The 13,786-nt window shown below is 40.2% G+C and overlaps 1 protein-coding gene across 1 annotated transcript in view; it reads left to right on the forward strand.

The window, feature by feature from the left end:
* Positions 1 to 13,786, forward strand: part of PLEK (pleckstrin) — a 25,333-nt gene extending 11,547 nt beyond the window's left edge. The window contains exons 3-10 of the mRNA XM_053974190.1: positions 453 to 608; positions 5,745 to 5,926; positions 6,954 to 7,045; positions 7,833 to 8,017; positions 9,253 to 9,357; positions 11,022 to 11,105; positions 11,764 to 11,833; positions 12,677 to 13,786. Of these exons, the coding sequence (XP_053830165.1) occupies positions 453 to 608; positions 5,745 to 5,926; positions 6,954 to 7,045; positions 7,833 to 8,017; positions 9,253 to 9,357; positions 11,022 to 11,105; positions 11,764 to 11,833; positions 12,677 to 12,816 (1,014 nt within the window). The 3' untranslated portion in view covers positions 12,817 to 13,786. The remainder of the gene's footprint in view (positions 1 to 452; positions 609 to 5,744; positions 5,927 to 6,953; positions 7,046 to 7,832; positions 8,018 to 9,252; positions 9,358 to 11,021; positions 11,106 to 11,763; positions 11,834 to 12,676) is intronic.

Genomic DNA, 13,786 nt, shown 5'->3' on the forward strand with positions numbered 1-13,786 from the left:
TGTGGAATCTTGGCAAAGAGGTAACAGGAAATAGCCACACCCTACTCAGTGGCACTTAATTGGGTTAAACATCAAGGAAGAATAGTGAGATTAAAGAGGTCACATCACCTTGACCTCCAGACAGTGTGTGGGGCCACAGGCACATCCAGTCTTTGGGAAGACTCTGCTTCAGAGTCTTTTGTAGTATAGCCCTAGGATAAAGCCTTGACTTTTATTTAAATCCACAGTGGCTTTCACTGGCAGAGCATCTACAAGGGGAAATAAATGGTGGTCAGAAAAATAACAACAATGTTTAACTGCATAGTAGATGGGTGAGGTGGTGGCATGTTCCCCTTGAAACACAAACTGTAGTTATTTTAGCATCAGTCAGACACTCCCTGGAAGCTCACGTCTTCCTCGCATATCACATGAAGAGTGCTTCATTGAACATAATATGTGACTTATTGATGCAGGGCAGCATGTTTAATACCTGGAAGCCAATGTGGGTTGTGCTTTTAGAAGATGGAATTGAATTCTACAAGCGGAAGGCTGATAACAGTCCCAAAGGGATGATCCCACTAAAAGGAAGCTCTATTCACAGCCCATGCCAGGATTTTGGCAAAAGAATGGTATGTACTCTTTTTATAAAAGGAATTAACAGTATACTTGTACTTCTGGAAGCACTGAAAAGGCAAAAGGGTGGTGGCTGCAAATTCCTGGCACTCATCCTCGTGGCGATTCTCACTTGCCTTAGGAGGTCACAAGCAGGCTTGGAATTGTGCACTATTTGAATTCAGAACATTTCAAGAGGAGTAATTCAGAAAGCATTTGGGTGGTTGGTTGATTTTTATTAAACTTTTGAGTCTCTCAGAGAACAGAAATAAATTTTATTGGTGTTAAGACATTTTGCAGCTGAATGGCAACAGCTCCTGTATTAAATATAAATCTAAGTGCCACAGAATAAAGCTGTGGGAAAATATTTTGTGAGCAGGAGAAGCATTTATTTTTTGTCAAGGAACAACAACTGGCTTGCTCAGACAGGAAGGAGATAAATGCTGTCACACATATATTTTGTTACAGGGTTCCTGAAAAATAGTTTTTGGTAAAACAGCGTTTCTCATATGAGCAAAGAATCATATCATTAGTCATTTATTATTTTGTCAACTCAGTTTCATCGAAAAAGGCATGACATCCCTATGAATTCCTCTGACAAAGGGGTCCCCCAGAATCTGGAACATCATTCCACCACAGTTTAAAGAAATTTACCACAGGGATACCTGACTAAAGATGGAAGTCTCTGTGAGAGTATTAGAAAAATAGAAAGTGTGAGAGATGGCTGAGATGGTGAACTTTACTTTTTCCTTATAAGTAAAGTGAGGAAACTTAAACCTGTCCTTAGGTTTTGTAGTAAGTGGAATCAGGATCCCTTGTGTCAGATTTGGACCTGCTGGCTTTGCTTTTTCCTTCTTTTCTTTCTTCCTCTCCTTTTTTTTATTAAAAAAAAAGGGGGGGCGTTTGGTGGTGTTGGGTTTTTTTGTGTGTTTTTTTTTTTTTTTTTTTTTTTTGTTTGTTTGTTTTTTTTTTTTTTTGGTTGTTTTTTTTTTTTGTTGTTGCAGAACCCCATATTTATATGAAAAAAACCCACCTGGATTCTTACTAAGTCTTTTTAGACTTACATCTGTCAAGAGAAAGGGCCTGTTAAATTCCAAGCTGTCTTTGAGACAGTATAGAAAAAGGATGGTGCAGAGAATAAAGATTGCTGTTAATCCTGTGCTGATTATGTTATTAACAAGCCTCAGCACAACACTCCTTACTCTATACATGAGGTATGGAGGGTACTATGCAAGGGTATCACAGACCTAGATTATAATAGTAGAAATTAAGTTTTTCTCACAAAGCATTCTTCTCCAAACAGTTTTGTGTTGGAATTTGGCTTTTTCCTTTAACTCTCAGAAAGGCACTGCCATCAACATTGTTTCACAGTAGTTGCTTGAAAATGTCGGTACCATATTTACAATAAAGGAAAAATAATTCACTAGCATATGTGCATTCAACAAAGCAGGCACAGAGTTCTGAAGTGTCTGATGTCTGCTGAAGGCAGAGTAAGAGAGATCCTCACCTGCCCAAAGGATTCCTTTGGGATGCACCAGTCTCAGAAGGTGCATTGTATCTGTATGGAAGGGTGACAGTCTCTGAAGATCATTCCTTCGCCTGCACTGGGTTTTCTGCTATGCTTCATTTTACTTTGGTTGTTTACATAGTGAGCTTTACATTATGTTTCACTTTAGTTCCTGGGGTCTTTTCTGAGGGATAATAAAGACAAAGAGAGACCCAGGGGTTGAGGCACCCAAAATAGCTTTTCATAAATGAGATTTGCTGCAGGGTTTGCTGAAGTCAGTGGAAACAATCCAAATTACTTCAGCAGGCACTGGAGCAGATCCTCCGTATTGAGGTTGGTGAGATTGTTCTGCAAGTCCATAAACTAGTAGCTCTGGAGATGGATTTTCTCTTAAAATTTCAAATAGTCAAAAATTGAACATGTTCATTCACATGAGCAAAGCTATCACCAGGATTGTTCTTACAAGTACTGCCCAGTATGATTAAACCTAATCTCCCACATGTATTCCTTGAAAATGTAGTATCTTTATTTTTACATCTTACATTTTACAGCTTTACTGGACTGCTGAATTCAATGTTTCTGCATTCTGTTCTGGCTTCTCACTAGTTACATGTCAAAGCATACAGTTATTCCTCTTACAGGAATTACTCTGGTTCTGAAGTTTATATGGCTAGAAGTGAAAGTATATTTTTAGGACAGGAATTCTGCATGGTGAATAGTGGGATAATTCTCATTGGGTCAATTTTTAGTCTCATTTGTCTGGGCCCAGTTTGGAGCAGGGCCTATTGGGCCACAAACAAACTTCTGTATTTCTCTGGTTAAATTTTTGAATCAGCTTGTATATCTGCACCAGGACTTCATTTGAAAGCTGAGAGCACATCACCAACATGCTTTGTTTACTACATTAATTGCAAAGTGCAGGTGTTGAGGGGAAAAGAAGCAATCTTGGATTTGTTAAGCACAGATAAAGGCTGTTCAGAAGGGGCTGCAACTGTATATTTTGAGATTATATTTCAAAATGCATTCACCACTGTCTGCTCTTTGATTTGATGTTTGATCATTGCTTAATGTAACATAAGTTTTGATATTCTTCAGCTTTTTCCATTTCCCCCATGGTTTTCTTGTGGACAGCAGTTTGGTTGCTCATAGTTAGATTCATCTCTCCCAATTTAAGCTTTGTAAAATGTTGGCATTTAGTTTAGTCTAATGGTCTAATTTTCTCAAAAACGCAACCAGATATACATCAGAGGGAGGCTTGGTCACATCTAGGATTGGAGACTCAACCTCTTTACCAATTTCAGAGGAAGCCTGGAAGTCTGTCTAACTTACTGACCTAACTTTGTAAATGCTAAAAAGAAATGGCTTTGCCAGTCTTTTCCATGAGCTGAAAATGAAAACTCTTCTTAGCATTTCACTTAGCATTTACAGGGACACAACCCTGTATCTTGCCTCTCAGCTCTTTAGAAGGCTATTTTTTTCCTTTGGCAATAAATCTCATCAATGCTTTGGTATTTCATTCTGTTAATCTGGGGTGTTAGCTTGACTGTTGAATATTGGGATTTGGATAGATCTGTCTGTTTGCTTTTGTCATACACTGTACATTGATTTTCAGTGTGTAGGTCTTTCCTGCATAACAGAAAAGGTGAGTATTGATGGAAATATGAACAGTGTAAGATAAGAAAAGGCTACTTTTCTACCCGAGATGGACTTTGAGGACTTGTTGCTTTATCAGTTTCCAATGTATTTTCCATTAAATTCAGTTGGACTTCTGCACAATTTCAGGGTGTCAGAATTTTTCCTGTTGGCCATAGTTTGGAAAATGCTTGTGAGGGGTGTTCAGAAATGTATCCTTTACAAACGTGGACTTCAGCAGACTCATTCAGTGTGTTGATTTCACTGATGTAAATTTGCTGCTCTTTGAGAGTAGCCTTTGCTTTCCTTGCTCTAATCAAGTCATGCTGTTGGCTTGTGGCTTAGCTTGACATTTTTAGACACCTGCTGAGTCAGAACCTGTGATATTTATATTAACAAAATTACAGAACAAATTAGTGTCACTCATGGGAAGATATATTTTAGAGGAACTGGAAGTCTGAGTAATTAGTCCCAGATTTTCCATCCAGAAGATCACTGGATGGAAATGAGTTCAAACAGTGTGAACTTTGTTGGACAGTTTTGGGAGTTTGTTTTTTGTTTTGGTTTGGATTTTTCAGATTATTGTTATTTTTTTCTATTTACAACTACTTCTAGATGATCTATTCTCATTTTTTTGGGAAATACAGTCTTTCTATTGTTGCTAGTCTGTTTAGATAGGTGATCCTAAGGTGTGGCCAAGGGTTGGATGTATCATCTCCCTACTAAGCTATTAAATGTTTACTAGGCTGCAAATATACTCAGGTACTCTCTAGTGTATGACCTTTTTTCCACTTGTGAGTCAGTAGCTGAATATGATGTGGGGTATTTTTCCTTCTTCAGACTGTTCACGTGTCTCTAAACATTAAAACAAATTTACATCCATTTTAAGCCTGCAGGGGCTGAGTGCTTCTGATGCCTTAAGATTTTAACTTTCATCTTTTTCAAATCCTATAGTGCTTTAGTGTATAACTCTAAAACTCCATATAGAGTGTTCACATTTTGGTCAGACAAAACGATTCCTCTAGGCCTGCAGCTCAAAGACACCTCACTGTCCCAGGTCCTGAAAATATAAATAAAAGTAAGTGGGGGGGAAGCAAACTGGGGGTACATGACTTCATTACCTGAAGCTGTAATTGGACTATTAACCCCTGATATGTAAATGGACCAAACTTATATCTGTCTGAAAAACTCATGACCATTGTCCATCTTGGCTGTAGCCCCTTGGAGGCTTCTGACTGCCCAAGGTGTACCTATTGAAAGTCTTCAATAAATACCCAATTTTATTCTTTTAATCTTGTCTAGCCTTTGTTCCAGGTAGCCACTCCAAGGAATCACTTCAGCCTTTCACCTGTGTTGAACTTCCCAGCAAAAGTTAGAATCAGCAGCTGTATTGGTGCCGCACACTGTTGCTATTGAGTCAGAAACGCCACGGATAAATGAGTGCCACGCTCCACGCATTCACAGAAGACTAAATCACTTTATTAAGAACCCATTCCTTTAATACTCTAGTTTGCTACAAGTGGACAATTGTGTTTAATTAAAACACTGTCACCATTGACTAATTAAGAAACCACCCTTTTGGTAAACATATCTCCATAACACATTCCACATGTTCGCAACACCACGTGCAGCAAGTTAAGATAAGAATATAATTCTTCTTATCTTTATTATTCTTATAATTCTTCTCTCTGAGCTTCTCACAGCCTTTCCTAGAACAATGCCTGGGAAAGTTGTCTGTTTCACTCTGTGACCAGAGAGATGCCACCACAACACACCTTGGATGTGCTGACGATGTCAGGATCAGTGACAGTGAAGAAACAAAAGGATTCAGTTATGTGCAGTGCTTGTTCATGGTTTTCTTCAGAGTTTCTGTCATTTCACTGTGTCTCTAAGGCACTTTCCAAAGTCCTTAGGCATAGGCTGGCTGTATATTGTGGTCGTAATAGCTTAATTGTGCCCAACTGGCTATGCCAAAGCAACTTTAAAAAAAACCTCCCGTAATTTATTATTCCAGTTTGTCTTCAAGCTCACTGTGGCCAAGCAGCAGGACCACTTTTTTCAAGCTGCCTACCTGGAGGAGAGAGATGCCTGGGTGCGGGATATCAAGAAAGCGATTCATCACATAGATGGAGGCCAAAGGTTTGCCAGAAAATCCACAAGGAAGTCCATCAGATTGCCTGAAACAATCAATCTGAGGTTTGTTCTCATAGCTCTGCTCCCCCATTTACTGCCATCTGCAGTCAATGTGTCAGACATGTAACCTTGGTCAGGAAGAACAATGAGCCTGTCTGTCCATGGATTCTCTCACAGCCCTTTCTGCATGACTAAAAATTTCAGTTTGTACAGTGTGTCAGAAATGAGCTAGTAATCAGAACTGGGAAGATCTTTTTTAATATACTATCATTTAATATACTATCATTACCAAAACATGCTTGTTTATCAAAGATTTTTGCTGATAAATAGATTTCTGGGCATAATGGAGTGAAAGAGGATGCGCCAGCCAAAGTGTGACTCTTCCAGGAGAAGCATTTTATACAACAAATAGTTTATTACAAAAATATTTTAGATCTTTTGTTTTCTCTCCAAAGAAATGCTGATTTTAGCTTAGTTTTTGGATGGTGAGGGGACTGTGGTGCCTGCCAAAGAACACGAAACTGGCCAGGAGAGAAGAAGAGATAAAAGGAAGCAATCTGTTAGTACTTTTCAAAATCAAGCATGACTTGTTTTCTGCCTCTGAGTTGTAAATAGCAAGATAAAAATGAGCCTGAAGTGTTCTTATAAGACAGTAAAACTGCACAGGGCCAAGATTTTCTGAGAGCCTGCAGGCTTTGGGACAGGAACAGGTTTTCTGCTCAGCCCAGGACCTTTGGGTGAATACAGAGCACAGCAGTGAACCCTCCTGCTGGGGCTGTGGGGCCCTGTGAAGGTGCCTCAGCTGTGGGTGTTCTTCTCTTCACGCTATAGTCACCACAAGTAGTTGCACTCTCAAAATAGGGAGATGTGGTGAGCCCTTTGTGCACTCCACCCTGTGCTCCCACAGCTGTGAGGTAATGTAGTGAGACCTCCAGGCTTTGCAGCTTGAATCTTTCAGGAGATGAAACTAAGCCGTGTTACAGCTCTGCAGAGAGCTGAACATGAAGCCCCCATGAATGACAATGACATTGTACAAACTGGCAAAACCTTTTTATTTGCTAACGGTTTCCGTGGTTCTTTTTATGCATAGTGCTTTGTACCTCTCAATGAAGGATCCTGAAAAGGGAATAAAGGCGTTGAAGCTGGAAAAAGATAAAAGAGTGTTCAATCACTGCTTTACAGGTAAGGAGCTCCTGTGCCTCTGTTCTATACAATAAAGGGAGCACAAAGCTGAAAAGCTAAATGGATGAATCAGCGCTGTAGAGCACAGAGAAGTTTGATATTTTCTTGACTAACCCAGGAGATGCTAAAAGGATATATCTTGGAAAAGTGTTCTGTTATGGCCATGGTAAACAAAGGAGAAGGATGAAATTTTACCAGTGTCAGAAAGATTGAAGTAATCTTTTGAGTAGATTGTAGTGTGAAGCACTTAAATACAGAAGAATTATTCCTTTCTGGATTTTTCATCACCAAATGGTGTCCCATTGTAATTCCTGTTTCTCTCAAAGTCAAATCTGTGTTTGTGCTCAAAAACACATGCACTTGAGGACACTGCTTAGGGGTGGACATGGCAGTGTTGGGTTAATGGTTGGACTGATGATCTTGGAGGATCTTTTCCAGCCTTAGTGATTTCCAACAGCATTACATTAACAGCATAGCAGCCTGGATGCAGGCTTGGCCATCCTCCATACATCCCCAGTCCCTGTCTTTGAGGCTTCCCAGCTCAGCCCTGCATCCCCTCTCAGCTTTCTTCTGGTGTTTGAGAGCTGTCCTGGCCCCTGCCATCAGCTGGAAAGGCTGTACCTCACTGCATGGCCAGGAACCTCCCTGGATTAGCTCCCCATGTTGTTGCTATTAACATTTTTCAGGAGATTGATGAATACATGGAGTAGGCTTGTTTCCTGTGTACTTTTAGGCTTCTTCATGTCTGTCTTGGTTTGTGGCTGATATTTTGTTCCTTTGTAACCAGGCACCTGTGTGATTGACTGGCTGGTGTCCAGCAGCTCCGTCCGAAATCGCAAAGAAGGTCTCCTGCTTGCCTCTTCCCTCTTGAGTGAAGGCTACCTACAGCCTGCTGGGGACACATCCAAGGCAGCTGCCGAGGGACTGTCAGACACCCCCTTCCTGGATCTCAGTGATGCCTACTATTACTTTGTGAGCATTGTATTCTGCTTTTTTATTGTCTCAGACTTACTGATGCTCTGCTTTTCTCATGCTTCTTGCTAGGCTTCTTAAATCCTGGAGGAAAGATTGTACAGAAATGGAGACATCTATCTTAATTGTCTTTTTCCTGTGATACTCAGAATGAGCCTGCTCACTTTAATACTCAGGACAGATTTTTTTTTCTGGCACCTTCTAAGTGTGAATTGAGTGCTGAGACTAAGTGTGGGAAATGAATTTGTAGAAAATTCTCATAGCGTGATAGAAGGCTCCCATAGTATGCATCTTTAAGCTGGGTTCTTTTTAACTTAGACTTTGTTCCTGGTAATTGTATGGATGACCAGAATTTAACCATCTGTTTCCCTGTTGATTCAGTGGAAGTGAGTAAATCATTATCACAGTGCTTCACAGAGCGGCAGAAGCTACAAACCCATTTTTGTGCAGAGCCATCAAATCTGACTCAGTGTGAGAGTGCACACACACAGCTTGCCTATGAGCAAAGAAATAAAAGTTTTTAATATCCCCCAGTAACCTGTCCTGGGTGTCATACCCAGGCTTCTCCATTTATTACTTCATATTCTGTGGCCTGATTTGAAGAACTTGAAATACTACAGTCAAATACTGTTTGAAAGATATTTGGCTTATGGATTTACACTAACAAAAAAGTATGCCTTCTATAAAGTGAAAACAAGTAAATTGGTATTACAATTCTGTTTATATTTACCACACAGAATCACTTGGCTTCAGCAAAATGCCTCTCCCACTACTCATTTGTTTTCCTAAATATGTTTGTGCTAGGGAGACTTCACCTGTTCAGCAGAGACACTCCTGGTAAAGGCAGCCTTGTGGCCTGCTGGGATGCTTCCTGTAGCAGCCCATGTGTACCCTGCTTGCTTTTGGATTATTTCTGGATTGATTCAATACCAGAGTGGTGTGAGGAGGCCACAGAAAGTCAATGTCTTGACTTGGTATCATAGAAGTGTAGTCCCACCTCACACTGAAATGTGTCCATGGTGATTTGAAGAGCTCCTTAACTTCACTGGGAGGCTCTTCCAGTAAAAGGTTAGATTACTTAACCATAACCATAACAACAACAACAACAATAACAATATCTTCTTTGGAGTGCAAAAACCAGCATGGAGGGAAGCCAAAAGATGCCAGATTGGTACATGTACATAAGCATGCAGCAACTGTGTAACTTCTGTAATATTTCTCTTGTGGCCCTTCAGCCAGACAGTGGATTCTTCTGTGAGGGATATTCCAGTGATGATGATGTGGTCCTAAAAGAAGAATTCAGAGGCACAATTGTCAAACAAGGATGTTTGCTGAAACAGGTCAGTGTTCCATCCTATCACTAGGATGATGTTACATGGGTGCAATATTACTCTTTCACACTTAAAAGCTTTAGGTAAGAGAGAAACTACCCTATGGCAACTCCACACTTGGCAGGTTTCATCTCTGTCTCTCTTGCCTTTGCACAAGGAACACTTGCTGCAACACAGCAGCAGGACTGTGGACAAATATTGCAAGGTTAATTGCTCTCACCACAAAATAAAATAGTTGATAGCTTTAATTAGGAAAATGTCCTAACACAGAAGATGTGACAAGTCATTGGTACAATGCAAAACTGAACTCAGGTAAAAAAGCTGCCACTCCTGTGTCCCTCTGGACACACAAGTGGATTCAGTTGCCAGTTTTCATGGACTTTTTCAGCATGCTTGAGCAAAGGAGTTGTTTCAGTCACTAATATTTGATGTGTAAGACAGAAGATAACTGGATGCCTTCATTTCCAGCAAAACTTTAAGCAATACAGTGAATATCATGTTTCCAAGGCCATTGCAAGCAGATATTAGTGAACTGAAGGCAAAATCAGGATTCTGCAATGAATAAAATGGGTCAGGTGGAAGGGACCTGCAACAATCCTCTGGTCCAACCACCTGACTACTCCAGGGCTGACCAAGGGTTAAAGCACATTGTTAAGGGTTTTGTTGTCCAAAAGCTTCTTACACATTGACAGACATGGTGAATTGATAACCTCTCTAGTTAGCCTGTTGCAGAGTTTGACCATCCCCTCTCTAAAGAAATGTTTCCTAATATTGATCTGAACCTGCACTGTTAAAATAGTCTTTGAGGGCCTAAGAACTTTTTGGTGGTGCTAACAAATAGTTCTCTTGTTTAATCAGTTTACTCAATGGAAGAAATTAGGCCTACACCTTGCTGCTCTTTTACTCTGTCACGTTCTTACCAACCTCATTAGTAAGAGCTTCTGTGCAAACAGGAGCTAATTGAGAAACTTGTATTTTGAAATGCCACAGGAAGTGATTCATGACAGTGTTAGTCCACCAGTGTTAGTCTGCACTTGGTCACCCTCAGTGAGTTGTAGGTCACTGCTTCTGCTGAAAATGCTTCCACACCCATCCTTTTCAGTCATGACCACAGGCCATGAGGCACCATGTCCATATTTCTGCCTCACCTTCTCAGCCATGAGCCCTCCAGGCTGTTTAAGCTAGATAAGCTTTTTTTTTTTTTGCTGTTATCTTTGCAGGGACAGAAAGACTTACAGCTCATCCTTGCCAATAATTCAAGGTATCTTCCTGCAAGGCACTTTGCAGCCATGTTTTCTAGCAAGCAGTTAAACCCAGTTCTTACAGATCTCAGGTGAATGTCATAACTACCAGACTGTGTGATATGTTTAGAGGCTCCTAAACATATGTTGAAGCTCCTCTGCTTTGCACAAAAAACAAAAAAAACAAAAAAAAAACAAAAACAAAAAAAACAAACAAACAAACAAACAAAAAAAAAGCAGTTTGATAGCCCAGTTCTTGTGCAAAAGATTGGAATGTAGAAAAGGCAGATTCAAGTCCTACTCCAGTGAGTATTTCCTGTCCAGAATATTGAGGTTTTTTCCCCTTTGTATTTGCCTGTCCTCTCATGTGTAGGTAAGATTTGCATGCAGGCAGAGCAGCTCTGTGACATTCCTGGTTTTGAATTTTCCTAGGGACATCGGAGGAAGAACTGGAAAGTGAGAAAGTTCGTTTTAAGAGATGATCCTGCATATCTTCACTACTATGATCCTGCTGGAGTAAGAGAGATTTGCTTTATTTCCCTGTTTGTCTTGAATCCAATGCCTTGTAGGAGTACCTGAATGGAGTATTTGCATGAGAATGTGACAGGGAAGATCAGGCAGGACAGTGGGACTGTTCTTCCATGGCCTAGCCATCCTCTGGAAAAGCAGAGTGAAGGATAGTTTCTGGGGCTGTCAAGTCAGGGTGGCAAGTGCCACCCAGACCTGGGAATAAGTAACACTGATCTGTATTTTCACCTCTTATCTGTCATTAATTGGAATTAATGTGTACTCTCACTTGATCAAAACAAATTAGGTCCTAAGTGCAAATGAACACAATACAGTAATTTTGCAGTTTATATTTGAGGTATTTGCCATGCTAGGCTGAGACATGGCATCCTATTTCTTGTTTATTTCTAATGGGCCCATTCCCATACTAAATACTCTGCAGATCCTGAATTCTAAAGCACAAGAGATTCCCTATTTATTTGTAATCCTTTCTCTTACAACACCCCCAACTCTCTATGTCTACACAGACTGAAGATCCCCTGTTCTCTCAGGGGAGACATACTAAGTAATCAGATATTTTGTCTCCATTCTGGAAATGTAGCCATATGTTAACATGCTACTGGTTTCAGAAGTGTTGCATTTCATTTTGATTTCATGTCCTCCCCAGGGAGAAGAACCACTGGGAGCAATTCACTTGAGAGGCTGCGTGGTGACAGCAGTGGAAGATATGCCAGACAGTAAGGAACCATATTGAATGAGCTCTCTAATAAGTTTTTAAACCCCCCCCCCCTTTCAATCTGCCTAAAATCACAAGTGTCTTTTTATTCCAAAGCAATCTATGTACAACGATTCAGTAATTCTAATAACAGATCTCTCTCTTTCTGTCTGAATTACTGGGGAAGGGCACTGTGGTAAAAGTAGCAATAGGAAATCTTGTGTATTGTCAGTACTTTGGGGAAGGCTGGTCAAAAGGATGACACAAACCCTGTGTTAGGATAACTGGCCTTCAGGCAAAGTAAGCTGAGTTTGATCTCTTTAGTTAATGAATTTGGGATGGAAGCTTCATGTTAGACATGGTTATGCTGACATATTGTTACTGTCCACCTTCTCTTCCTTCCTAAAGCTACAAGTCGTAGGAACAGAAACAGTGTTGCTGCAAGGACCAGGAAACATTAATTTCAGGCATTCTCCTCTCCACAGGAGAGGCTGGCTATCATATCCAGCAAGAAAGTTTTTTGGCATCTGAGAAAAGAAATGAATATGGCATAAACTCAAACATCTTGTTTGCATAGCTGGCAAGGCATGGGAGGGTTTGGGGAATATGATCTGTCTGCAGGATTGCAGATCCTTCCATGATTTGAGGCCAATAAATCAGAGACTCCTGAAGGTGAAACATGCAGAATTCATGAGTGGTTTCACTGAGAGAGAGAGACTCATCTTTTGGACCCAATCTTTGTGAAGGCCTGATCAGGCTCAGCTGTAAAAAGAAAGGAGATTCCCTTACAGTGTCTAAAGGAGGAAATATTGAAAGTACAAGACTTTTTTCTCTCATAGCTGGCTTTCTTATTTTTTCCCTGTAGCCAAGAAGTATGATGCTGACAACATCCTCTTTGAAATCATCACAGCAAATGAAATCCACTATTACTTGCAAGCAGCCTCATCCACGGAGCGTACAGAATGGATCAAAGCAATCCAGTCAGTTTCTAGGACTGGTAAATGAAGATGATCTTCCAGCAAGAAGACAGACAAATTAAATAAGTTACTCAGAAAAAGAGAAAACAGAATTTAGCATTTCACCAAGAGAAAGCAGTATCACCCCAAAGGGCTTGTGTGTTGGGGTTGAGGACTGGGTGGAAGTTTCAATTCTATAGTGGGCACTAACAAACTAACATTTTTCCACTTGTGTTATGGTAATATTTTACTAAATTATAACATAGAACATGACATATTAGTGTGTTGCTTAGAGTAATCTGTCTGCCTTGAGATGGTTGTACCTGTTGCCACAGCTGATAGTGGAAATCTCACCATTAACAGGGAACACAGTCGTGTCAGTGACAGAGAGTACCTCAATTAATCACCCTCTTCAGCCTGTGATGTGTTTCAGGATTTTCATGTATTTCAGTCTTCTCCAGACAATTTTTACATTTTCTTCTTTACCAGATCTTGTTGCTGCTTGTTCACTTATACAAATAATGCCATAGATATAAGGAAAAGTCAACTCATTTAGAAACCTGACCCACTCCTTTCCAATCTGTCAGCTTTAAGGGAAAGAAGAATGCAGACAACTAAGGAAACACCATGTGGAACCAAGTATAACTCCATGACAGTAGTATGAGGAAAAGTCTCTTCCCACAGTATTTCAAACACAAAGCAATCTCACTCCAAACTCCGTATCACACAATTTAAACCTTGCCAAATTTCTCCACAAGAATCTGCCCCAGGACCATTGTTTCCCTTTATTTAGGTCTCACAAAGCAGATGCTGGGTTGTTAGGTACTCTATTTGAATTATGAATCTTGCAAGAGAAGGGAAAGGATGCATGGGTTGGTTACTTGAACTTTGGATTGAAGTGGTTTTGATTAGGTTTTCTTTTTTTAACCTCCAGCAACATACTCAGTCCTTGATTCTGTGCCTTAGCAATATAAGAGAAACCTTGTGCTTGTAACTGAAATAAATATTTTTATTTGATA

Source organism: Vidua macroura, chromosome 3, assembly GCF_024509145.1.
Source record: "Vidua macroura isolate BioBank_ID:100142 chromosome 3, ASM2450914v1, whole genome shotgun sequence".
Lineage (NCBI taxonomy): Eukaryota > Metazoa > Chordata > Aves > Passeriformes > Viduidae > Vidua > Vidua macroura.